Source organism: Schistocerca nitens, chromosome 1 (assembly GCF_023898315.1).
Source record: "Schistocerca nitens isolate TAMUIC-IGC-003100 chromosome 1, iqSchNite1.1, whole genome shotgun sequence".
Taxonomy (NCBI): Eukaryota; Metazoa; Arthropoda; class Insecta; order Orthoptera; family Acrididae; genus Schistocerca; species Schistocerca nitens.
The window spans coordinates 704,878,331-704,890,566 of NC_064614.1; the positions used below are offsets into that span (position 1 = coordinate 704,878,331).

Consider the following 12,236-nt stretch of genomic DNA (forward strand, 5'->3'; position numbering starts at 1 on the left):
AGCAGTTCCCAGAAGGGAGACAAACACTTTGCATTTCTACCACTTGGATGTGCATAAATATAGCTTTTGGGTTTGCAAAACAATCGTTATGTGGCAGTCGACTGTGAGACACCAGTATAAAGCATATTCTTATTTGAATCAACATGTCAAGTGATAGCCCAGTGAGCGGTGGTGTGATTCTCTGCATTCTTGAAGAATCGAAACATAATCTGAGCGGTATTTTTCACGACCGTGGTATGGATGAAGATCCAACTTTTGCTGAATCAGGATCAGGTAATTTTGTTGTAATTTTCTATACTTTCCACACATAATTCTTGCACAACTTCTCAGATGTAATAATTTTTGTGATATTTTCTTTTCTTATTTCTTCACACTTACGCTAAATGTTGTTCATATTCTTTCAACATATACATATTATTTCCGGATAGAGCACTGACAGTAAAAGCATGATGCCAATTCCTGCTGCAGGACCCTCAGAATCTCTGAAGCATTCACAGATGTCAAGCGGAAGCGAAAGAAAATTTACAAGACAGTCAGTGCAGGGAAATGACGAATGGGATGACACAAATGATGTCCCAAATACTACTGCAATTTATACTGGTGTGAGTGGAAATATAAGTACTGAAAAAAACTTTAAAAGTGGTAGGCCTATCACTGATTTTTCTGTTATTTTCAGGACAACGAGTTACTTGCTCAATTGAAAGAGCAAACAAATTTACACTGATCAGCCAGAACATTATGACCACCTACCCAACAGCTGGTATGTCCACCTTTGGCACAGATAACAGTGGTCATACAACGTGGTATGGAAGCATGGAGCCCAGGTAGGTTGCTGGGAGTTTGCATCACATCTGAACACACAAGTCACCTAATTCGTGTAAATTCCAGGGAGGAGCAGCAACATCTCACACCACGTTCAATCACGCCCCAGATGCATTCAATTGGATTCAGATCTGGCGAGTTAGGGAGCCAGCACATCAACTGGAACCCATCACTCTGTTCCTCAAACCACTCCATCACACTCTTGGCCTTGTGACATGACACATCACCTTTCTGAAAAATGTCACTACCATCAGGAAACATGATCACCATGAAGAAGTGTATGTGGTCTGCAACCAGTGTACATACTCCTTTGCCATCATCCAGTGTACAATACTCCTTGGCCATCATTGTGCCTTACATGATCTCCACTGGACCAGTAGATGCCCACGTCAATGTTCCCCACAGCATAAAGGAGTCACCACCAGCTTGTTTCCATGCTGCAGTACAAGTGGCAAAAAGCTGTTCCCCAGGAAGATGTTGGATTCACTCTCTCCCATCGGCATATGAAGAAGGTATCGGGATTCATCAGACTACGCAACGCTTTGCCACTGCGCCAACATCCAGTGCCAATGGTCACGTGCCCATTTCAGTTGTAGGTGCTGATGTTGTGGTGTTGGATTGGATTGGATTGTTTGGGGGAGGAGACCAGACAGCGAGGTCATCGGTCTCATCGGATTTGCGAAGGACAGGGAAGGAAGCCGGTCGTGCCCTTTCAAAGGAACCATCCCGGCATTTGCCTGGAGCTATTTAGGGAAATCACGGAAAACCTAAATCAGGATGGCCGGACGCGGGATTGAACCGTCGTCCTCCCGAATACGAGTCCAGTGTGCTAGCCACTGCGCCACCTCGCTCGGTGTTGTGGTATTAACATTGGTACATGCATGGGTTGTTGGCTGTGGTGGGCCATCGTCCTGTTTTATCAGTCTGCTCGACATCTGCAATGAGGGGTGGCCACCCAACCCCATGACGTCAGGATGTGTTTTCACCACATGCTGATAACACTTGCCACAGCACTCCTCACACACCCAACAACTTGTGCAGTTTCCAAAATGCTCTTACCAAGCCTCCAGGCCATCACAATCTGCCCTCGGTCAAACTCAGATACATCATGTGCCTTCCCTATCCTACACATGGACAGCATGCTCGCTAATACTACATGCACCACCTCTGTGTCTGACTAGCAATCATTCCTCGCCAGGTGACACTGCTATTGATAATAGATCAATGGTATAATGTTCTGGCTGATCAGTGTGTATGCTAGGTAACAAATAATATGGAAGTGATGCCTGAATCGATTACTGTCAAGAAGCAGGCTAGCAGCATGGAAGACAGTTACCCTGGATGACATTAGGAAATTTACTGCCATCAGTTTGCAAAAAAGTTTCAGTGAGTGGCCTTGACTAGCAGATCAATGGAGCACAAATACACTTGAGTCATTCAGTTTCTGTCTGAACAAAATGAGCAGAAACAGATTCCTTCTAATACTTTCAATCTTTCATTTGAATGAAAACAATCAAATGAAACTAAAGGTGAGCCAGGGTTTGATCCACATTCAAATTGCAGTCAGTGTATGACATAAGACGGTGGTGCAAAAATGGATGATATCAACTGATTGGTGATATTACAATTCATAAGGGATGTCTCCATTTAGTGGTGATATTAACAATTGATGAAGGAATATGTCCAAATGGCACCTCAGTTTCCAGCAATGTATGCCACAGAAGCCATGGCATAAAACTGTATATGCAATTTTGTGAATAATGTGGTGTTGAGACAGCTTGATAATTTAGCAGGTAAGGGTCACCACCATGCTATACACTGATTGATACTTCACAAGTGTAGTGCTGGCAACAGCTCCTGAAGATATATGTAGTGATTTTGTTGACAATGTCAAAAAAAGCAGGAGAGGAATGTCATCAGCTTCGTCTAGTGCTTTTCTCCAGTGAAATGACATTATTTACCACTGTAAGGGAAACATTTTAGCCTTAAGATGGAAAGACAAAAAGAGACATGCTACTATCACAAGACACCGAGGCAGACAGAAGAGGGGAAAAAAACACCAGCAGCAGTGCTCATATAGTGCCTTACGGCATATTTGATCATTGTTCAGTCAAGTGGTAGAGAAAGCTGTCATTCCGCCTTATCCTGATGGCAATTTCAAATGTCCGTGTGCTTTACAAGTGGGGGAGGGGTGACTGACAAACACTAGTGTGAACAATGGCCTTGCATCTCCTTGGAAACTTTGGTAAGTCAAGACTGAATGTTACCGTTTTTAATTTTTGGCACAATTCCAGGTCCTCATTAATAAGAAGACTTCTCAATTTATTCTCGATAAGGTTCATGTTTGAAAATGATAATTCACATGGAAATATGACGACCTGATTAAGTAAAGAATAGCAGACACTAGTTTTTTCATGTGATTTGTAAGTCAGGAATACTATTCTAAGTGTTAAAACATTAACGTGTCTCCCTTCTCCAGGTCTTTCAAAGCAGACTGCTTATGCTGTGAATTAAGTTCACATTCGTTTTTCTTGAACATTTTCATAACAGCACAAAGATGTTCTGATTTCAAACTCCACAATATATTTTTCTTTTTTTAAATCCAGCAATTGTGTTTCAAACTGCTATTATCAGTGTTAATGACAGAGTAATTTAATCATACTACAGTAGCAGTAAGAGGTTTTTTTCTAGCAAATTATAAGGTCATCCTGTTTACGAATTTATGAAACCTGTTGAGAAAAGCTTCCCTCATGTTGAAATGACTTGTTCTGAAATCGCAAATGTCAATATCAGTGTTATTTTCTTGATGATATTTCAACAGGTTTGAAAAGGAAATTAAAGTTTCTCTTTCAAAATCCTGATCAAAAAGAGATAATATGTTTTTAATTGAAATACCTTCTTCTAAAACAAACAGTTCCACACTCTTCTGTAGGACAGATATTCTTTCCACCGCTTCATTTTGAATGACATTCACCACGTTAAAAATGATATCATGCACCTGACATGGAAGCATTATCCAGCCCTGCTTTGAAGACATAGTCACAAGTAGTGACAGTATCGCAGGTGGCAGTTAGTGCATGTGGTTTGAGTTCCGAGGGTGTGTAACAACCTCACCTAAATACCCATTTAATGACACATCTTTATCTTCAAAATAGACCCTCCACTCACCCAGGCTGAAGACCAACTTTTGTGCAGGGAGCACAAAAATTCAGCTCCACTGTACATGTACTCCCACACATGGTACTCTGTGGAAGACCAACACTCAAGGTGCCGAAGAGCTGCAGGTGGCTAGTGAGCCATCGTTCGCTGACCATTGTACTAGATGGTTAACATTGAGTCAGCAATATAATACTTCAACAGGCACACACAAAAGATTTTGTAAATGTCAACTACAGGATGAGAAATATTTGTTGATGTGTATGTCGCATAATGGGTATTATTTCAAAATCCTAGACCATTGCCTATTGTGACACTTACTGTAGTCTGTGATGGTTACAGAGACACAAGGGAGATTTAACAGGCCACAAAAAGCAACGATGCGAGGTGAGAAGGGAACAAGAATTTCATATTTGATAGGTAGTGACTGGATGATTGGTCAACGGTGCAGTACATTAATAATAACCGTTAAAGCTTTCTTGAAGTGCCAAACCCTCAAGTCAGCATATCAGTTTACTACATACATGTCAAAAATGACTACATAAATTCATTTGGCACAAAATGTCCATTAACGAGGCATAATAAATTAATAGAATAAATTTTAGAAGGCAGTGTTCATGGACAGCTCATAACATACTATGTTCTGGGGGTTTTATGTAGATATCATACAAACTTTTACCTTCATTTCAATACTTATTATTGTTTTCTGAAGTTATTCAGGATTCTAAAATTACAGCAGCATGCAAACTGAAACCAGCTCAGGACATTTCATAATTATTTTAGTCTCTAACTTGAAGAGTTAATAATTTATTTTTTAAATGTCAGCCATACACTGTGTTGCATGAGTAAACAAACTCCAGAGACACTGGGTCACAACTGCAAGAACTATATGCAACTACAATTTCAAGAGTCCTGAATAACAAACAAGAGAGCATTTATAAACAGTTTCGCTGTACCATAGGCCAGAGGATATAACAGCAAACATTGCCACATTTATTTTTGTGGAAAAGACAACTATGTATAGTACACTGAAATTAAAAAATTTACTTGTCTCAGGCTTGTCAGATGCTCCTAAGCTGTTGTCGGATCATTCAGACTGGACTATTGATCTTTAGGGATATGTATTACTTGGCAAGGCAAAGTAGTAACTCTGCCATAGTAGGAATTAAATGGTCACATGATGTAGTGTAACATATCCCTTTGATTAAGTGATGTATTGCACATGCGTTTTTGAAACCAATGAATGATGTACGTCACTATAATAAATTTATTTTCTTAACGTATTGGATAATCTACTGTTTGGATTTATGTTTTATTTACGTGCATGTACCATGTGATGGATGGATGCAGTGTATCGGAAGCCAGGATGACAATAATCATCATACCACTTTCACAGCCATAGTAATGCGACAGTCATGTTACCAGTCGTAATTGACATCCACAGAGCAATACGGCAATGGCAAACTAAACGGGAGGTATTGCTGCCTCAGTCTCAGGTTGATTTTTACTATGATAGAACTTTTTTAAACCATTAGATGTCAATCACTTTGTTGTTCTGCTCTGAGTATACTTTGAAAATTAAGTTGTGGAATGATTGCAATGTGCTTATGAAATTATAGGGTTAGAAGTTAGATGGTCTATGTATATCCAGCTCAAAGTAGGGGCCAGACTAACTGAACCTCATAATGACTCTTACAATAATAATTATAATTCTTTTACACTTGAAAAGATGGAACTCATGAATGCCATAAAGGTAACCAACTAAGGGAGAGCCCCTGACAGCAACAAGCACGCATAAAACACTGAGTTCACAAGCAGAATGTCTGGTTTGGTTACGGATCAGTAGCGTACTGAAGATTAATGTTACTCAGATACTTCACAAAGTGTAACCGGTAAGAAAATTTCGGCAGCAAACAAAGCACAGAGTGGGCAAGGAAATTGGAACACATGGGTTGAGCAATTGGTAGTGCGCACTGTCTTTAAAAAGCAAGGGCTCTACATTCAAGTTCCATCATAATATAAAGTTTTAGCTTGTCTCAAATGTTTGTCATAGCAAATACACTACTAAAGAGCAAACAAATTTCACTATCATTGCAACAATTAATATTTTAACATTTAAATTTGTGGCATCCCTCTCCCACCATTTTTCATAATTGAAAGAAAACATCACCTTCTCATCTTTCATTTCTGCCTCTTCATCCAGCAATGTCTTCAAACCAATCTCGGTTCCTTCTTCACTACTGCTGCCTGCAGCTTCGTCCTCCGACTGACTCTCCTCACCTAATCACAAGTAAAGAGAGAGTTGTCTGTAAATTTTAAAATTCATTGTTGTGTGAACATTATATTCACTGATGCATGACTGGAATGAGTTGTAAGGTTTAAGCATGCAAAAACCCGAATTTTAAAGAGGCAAAAAACAACTGATGCTATGAATATTACATTTCAAAAATATTTGAAAAATAGTTCAATAATGTTACCAGTTATCACAACACTATCAAAAATAGAGAAAATTAAAACAAAGCAATACAAGAAACACGTTTTCCAGCTCCAACAATACATCCAAGTCTCAAAGCATGAAAGGCCCACAAGCTCTATTGAGGCTCACCATAATACTACACTACTGCAACCTTGAGCAAATTTCATATGATGTACTGGTATAAGAGCTGTAAGTTTTCACACAAAAGGCCCCATAAATATATCATACAAGGGAGAAATTTCCAACGAAATTATAACTGCTGCACTGTTTCTTTTAAAAATGAGATTTAATTTATCAGATTTAACCCAAAAATCTTTTGCTACGACATAAGCCACATACAGTTTTCCCAGAAAATCTCTTTTTGCTATGACATTTCCACTACTATTTTTATTTTTAATTCTAAAACCTTCCTTTAGCAGTTAAACTACTGTATAGAATAAAGCTAGAAAGTGAATCCTACAAGTTGAACTGGGAAAGACAATTGGCACCAAAACTGTCAGGCATGACATTGCCTACACCTAAAAGAGCCGATGCAATTAAAATATCTTGGTGTAGGTCCACCAATGCAAAACAGAATTATTTTGTTGTTGTTTTTATCCCCAAACATGTTTCATGTAGTTGCATCATACTCAATGGACACCTATTTCTTCACTAAATTACATTTTTATTCCACAAATGCTCTCAAGATGAAATTAAGTTTTTTTAACGCAAGTCAAACATACTATTTTTGGATCAATGGGTAAATTCACTTGAGAAAATTATAAAACTAATGTTGTTGTTATTGTTGAGGTCTCCAGTCCAAAAACTGGTTTGATGCAGCTTCCCATATTTGTATTTCTTGAGCAAACATCTCCATCTCTGCATAACTGCAATAACCTACATCTGCTCCAGACAGAATTTTAATCAGTTTCATAATGAGGAAATTTTTATAATTTTATCAACATGTCTGGCTGTACACTGGAACGCAGGTAGGGGGTGAGCTATTTATCATGTCTGGCTAGATAACATGGACATCTCTGATACTCCCCCCTTCACTGGTAATACCAAAAATTTTACCTCCTATAGGTAAGCATTGGCTAGCAATTCTGCATTCATAGTTTTACAATATTTTTGGAAAAAATATCACTTTTCACTAATATATGTCATGTATGTAACACAATGCGTGGTGGCTGTCCTCTTATTTTCTTATTTTACGCCATGTGATTTGCAACAACACAACATTTTTTTCTCCTGCTGTGAAAATATATCCTAACTTCCAGTTTTACAATCAGTACAAAAGTTTCAGATTGGCACAAATTAAATATTTTGGACACTTAAAAGTTGTTGGTTGACTTTAACTTTAAAAAATTGTATTTAAGATAATGAGCAAATTTTTTTATTGTTTTCAACTCACTGCAGTAATGTAATGTCATAAGGACTTGTGTATCTTTTAACATTGGCATTTTTTATGTTTTATGAAGGCAGAAAGTTCAGAATGAAACTTTCATTCTGCAGCAAAGTGTGCACTGATATGAGACTTCCTTGCACATTAAAACTATGTGCTAGACCGAGACTCAGACTCAGGACCTCCGCCTTTTGCAGGCAAGTGCTTCACCGACTGAGTTACCCAAGCACAGCTCATGCCCCGTCCTCATAGGTTTACGTCCCACAGTACCTCACCTCCTACCTTCGAAACTTCACCGAGTCTCGGTCCAGCATAAGGTTTTAATCTGACAGGAAGTTTCAGGTAGAAAGTCATTTGGTATATTAGCTGGATAATGGGAGAAATTTCAATGTAAGCTTCACCAGAGGAAACCATGATGGAAAACACGTAGCCCCTGAAATAAAATGCCGGCATTCCATCCCAAGATGCTGGAGTTGGTGGACTTGTGTGCATGAGGTGTGCTTGCCTGAGTGTGTTGTGAATGTTTGTGTGTGTGTGTGTTTACCAACGAAGGCTGTGGCCGAAAGCTGTATATGAGTGTCTTTTGATCGTGCTTGTCAGCAACTTGACGCGTCTTCTTTCCGTTTTTTGTTGTTGTTGGGGTTTAAGGGCACTCAACTACTGAGGTCATTAGCGCCCAGTCACAATTGTTAGGGCACATAGAATCTAGTAAAACTCAAGGGGGGGGGGGGGGGCGACACCGGAAAGTTCTGACAAAGAGGCAGATAAAGTAAGTGAAAGAGTTAGACGTCTTTGGACAGGCCAGTCAAAGTAAAACGAAGAACACGAGCAGCTGCTCGAGCGTCATCAGCTAAAATATCCTGTAAAGTAGATGGCAGAGACAGGACACCACGAGATTGACTAAAACGGGGACACGACAATAAAACATGGCACACTGTTAATGCATGACCACAAGGGCACTGCGGGGCTGGGTCACCGGAGAGCAGGTATCGGTGGCTAAACCAGCAATGCCCAATCCGCAACCTGGTCAGAAGGACCTCTTCTCGCCGAGATGGTCGGGAGGAGGTTGTCCAAACAGTTGGGAACGGTTTTACTGCCCGGAGCTTGTTTCCTTGAAGTGACGACCAAGTATCCCACCACAACGACACAAGCCTCTTACAAACAACCCCACTAACGTCAGATGACGGGACACAATGGGAGGCTGGCCGAGGCAGGAGGACTGCAGCCTTGGCTGCAGCATCAGCAGCCTCATTCCCAGGCACTCCCACATGGCCGGGAACCCACAGAAAGCTGACAGGAGAGCCACCTGCAGCAAAAGAATAGAGGGACTGCTGGATCCGTTGCACCAAAGGATGGACCGGATATGGAGCTCCAAGTCTCTGAAGAGCACTGAGTGAATCAGAGCAGAGTACATACGATGAATGGCGGTGGCGGCGGGCATACTGAACAGCCTGATGTAGAGCAAAAAGCTCGGCTGTAAAGCTGGAACATTGGTCGAGGAGCCGGTATTTAAAGGCGATGGCCCCGACGACAAAGGCACAGCCGACACCATCGTCAGTTTTGGAGCCATCAGTGTAAATAAAGGTATGACTGGCAAGTCGCGCAAGTTCGACAAACCGTGAGCAATACACTGCAGCCGGAGTACCCTCCTTCGGGAGCAAGCTGAGGTCGAGATAAATATGAACCGGAGCCTGGAGCCAAGGTGGTGTCGGGCTCTTACCCTCTCTGAAGGTGGTAGGGAGGGCAAAATCCAATTGTCGAAGCAGGCGACAAAAGCGGACTCCAGGGGGCAGCAGGGCAGACACATACAACCCATACTGACGGTCGAGAGAATCGGCGAAGAAGGACTGATAAGAGGGGTGGTCGGTCATTGACAACAGCCGGCAGGCATACCGACAAAGCAGTACGTCGTGCCGGTAGGTCAATGGTAATTCGGCAGCTTCAGCATAAAGACTCTCGACAGGACTAGTGTAGAATCCTCCGGTCGCAAGTCGTAACCCCCTATGGTGGATAGAGTTGAGACGGCGTAAGAGGGATGGCCGAGCAGACGAATAGACGAGGCTCCCATAATCCAGCTTTGATCGGACTATGGACCCATACAAGCGAAGCAGGACAGTGCGATCCGCTCCCCAAGATGAACCACTAAGAACTCTGAGGACATTAAGGGAACGTGTACAACGGGCAGCCAAATAAGAGACGTGCGGAGACCAACAAAGTTTCCTGTCCAGTGTGAGCCCTAGAAACTTAGTTGTTTCCACGAAGGGGAGAACAACGGGACCGAGATGTAAGGATGGTGGAAGGAACGCTTTATATCGCCAAAAGTTGATGCAAACCGTCTTCTCTTCAGAGAACCGGAAGCCATTTGCCACACTCCATGAGTATAGGCTGTCTAGACAACGCTGAAGGCAGCGCTCCAGGAGGCATGTTCTCTGGGCACTGCAGTAGATCGCGAATTCATCGACAAAAAGAGAGCCCGAGACATTAGGTGGAATGCAATCCATAATTGGATTGATCGCTATGGCAAAAAGGGCTATGCTCAAGACGGAGCCCTGAGGCACTCCGTTCTCCTGGAGGAAGACGTCGGACAATACGGAACCCACACGTACCCTAAACTTTCGATCTGTTAAAAAGGAATCAATAAAAAGGGGCAGGCGACCGCGTAGACCCCACCCGTGCATAGTCGGAGGATACCTCCTCTCCAACAGGTATCATAAGCCTTCTCCAAAACGAAAAACACGGCTACAGTTTGGCGCTTTCGCAAAAAGTTGTTCATGATGAATGTCGACAAGGTCACAAGGTGGTCAACAGCGGAGCGGCGGCGACAAAAGCCGCATTGAACATTGGTAAGAGCCGTCGAGATTCAAGAATCCAAACTAACTGAGCATTAACAATGCGCTCCATCACTTTACAGACACAGCTTGTAAGAGAAATGGGGCGGTAACTAGAAGGAAGGTGTCTATCCTTCCCGGGTTTGGGTATAGGAACAACGACGGCATCACGCCAATGCATGGGGACTTGACCTTCGGTCCAGACGCAATTGTAGGTATGAAGAAGGAAGCTTTTGCCCACCGGAGAAAGGTGTGCCAGCATCTGAAAGTGAATGGCATCTGGCCCCGGAGCAGAGGACCGGGACAGTGCAAGTGCACGTTCGAGTTCCCGCATAGTAAAGGGGGCATTATAATTTTCCAGATTCAGCGAGTGGAAGGAAGGTCGCCGAGCCTCTTCTGCCTCTTTCCTGGGAAGGAAGGCAGGGTGGTAATGGGCGGAGCTTGAAACCTCCGCGAAAAAGCGGCCGAAGGCGTTGGAGACAGCCACAGGATCAACAAGGACCTCATTACCTGAAGTCAGGCCAGGTACCAAGGAGTGGGCCTTAATGCCCGACAGCCGGCGCAGGCGACCCCAGACGACAGAAGAGGGAGTAAAACTGTTAAAGGAGCTGGTGAAAGAGGCCCAACAAGCTTTTTTGCTATCTTTGATGACTCTACGGCATTGCACTCTGAGTCTTTTGTATCCAATACAATTCGTCAATGTAGGATGGCGGCGAAAGGTGCGTAAAGCACGTCAGCGAGCACGGATAGCGTCTCTACAAGCCTCGTTCCACCAGGGGACGGAAACGCGACGTGAAGAAGAGGTAGTACGAGGAATGGAACGTTCGGCAGCATTGATGATAACAGCCGTGAGGTATTCGACCTGACTGTCACAACTGAGAAAATCGTGGTCCGGAAAGGTCGCCAGGGAGGAGTAAAGGCCCCAGTCAGCTTTCGGTATGTTACAGCTCGAAGGACGTGGGGATGGGGTGTGGTGCAGGAGACGAACGACACAGGGAAAGTGGTCGCTCGAATAGGTGTCAGAAAGGACATACCACTCGAACCGACGGGCAAGAGTGGTAGAACAGATCGAGAGGTCCAAGTGGGAGTAGGTATGAGTAGAGTCCGAGAGGAAAGTCGGTGCACCAGTATTGAGGCAGACAAGATTGAGATGGTTGAAGACATCCGCCAAGAGGAAGCCTCTCTGACAGGATGCAGGAGAGCCCCAAAGGGCCTTGAAGTCGCCAAACAATAAAAACGGCGGAGGAAGCTGAACAATCAGGTGCATCATGTCAGCCCGACTAACTGCGGATGACGATGGAGTGTAGACGGTACAAACAGAAAAAGTAATGGCAGAAAGAGTAATACGGACAGCTATTGCTTGGAGTGGGGTGGTCAATGGGATGGTATGGTAATAGACATCGTCCCGAACGAGCAACATGACCCCACCATGAGCTGGAATACCGTCCGCAGAGGTGAGGTCAGACAGCTCCGAGGTATAGCGGGTAAAAGCAATACGGTCAGTTGGGCGCAACTTGGTTTCCTGGAGTCCAAGGACGAGCGGACAGTGCAGGCGGAGGAGCAGTTGTAA

The 12,236-nt window shown here is 43.1% G+C and overlaps 1 protein-coding gene across 3 annotated transcripts in view; it reads right to left on the minus strand.

Annotated features, from left to right (window-relative positions):
* LOC126259706 (helicase domino) overlaps positions 1 to 12,236 on the minus strand; it is a 444,931-nt gene that overhangs the window by 324,619 nt on the left and 108,076 nt on the right. For all 3 annotated transcript variants that reach the window (XM_049956690.1, XM_049956698.1, XM_049956682.1), the window contains exon 11: positions 6,149 to 6,258. In XM_049956690.1, coding sequence (XP_049812647.1) covers positions 6,149 to 6,258 — 110 coding nt within the window. The remainder of the gene's footprint in view (positions 1 to 6,148; positions 6,259 to 12,236) is intronic.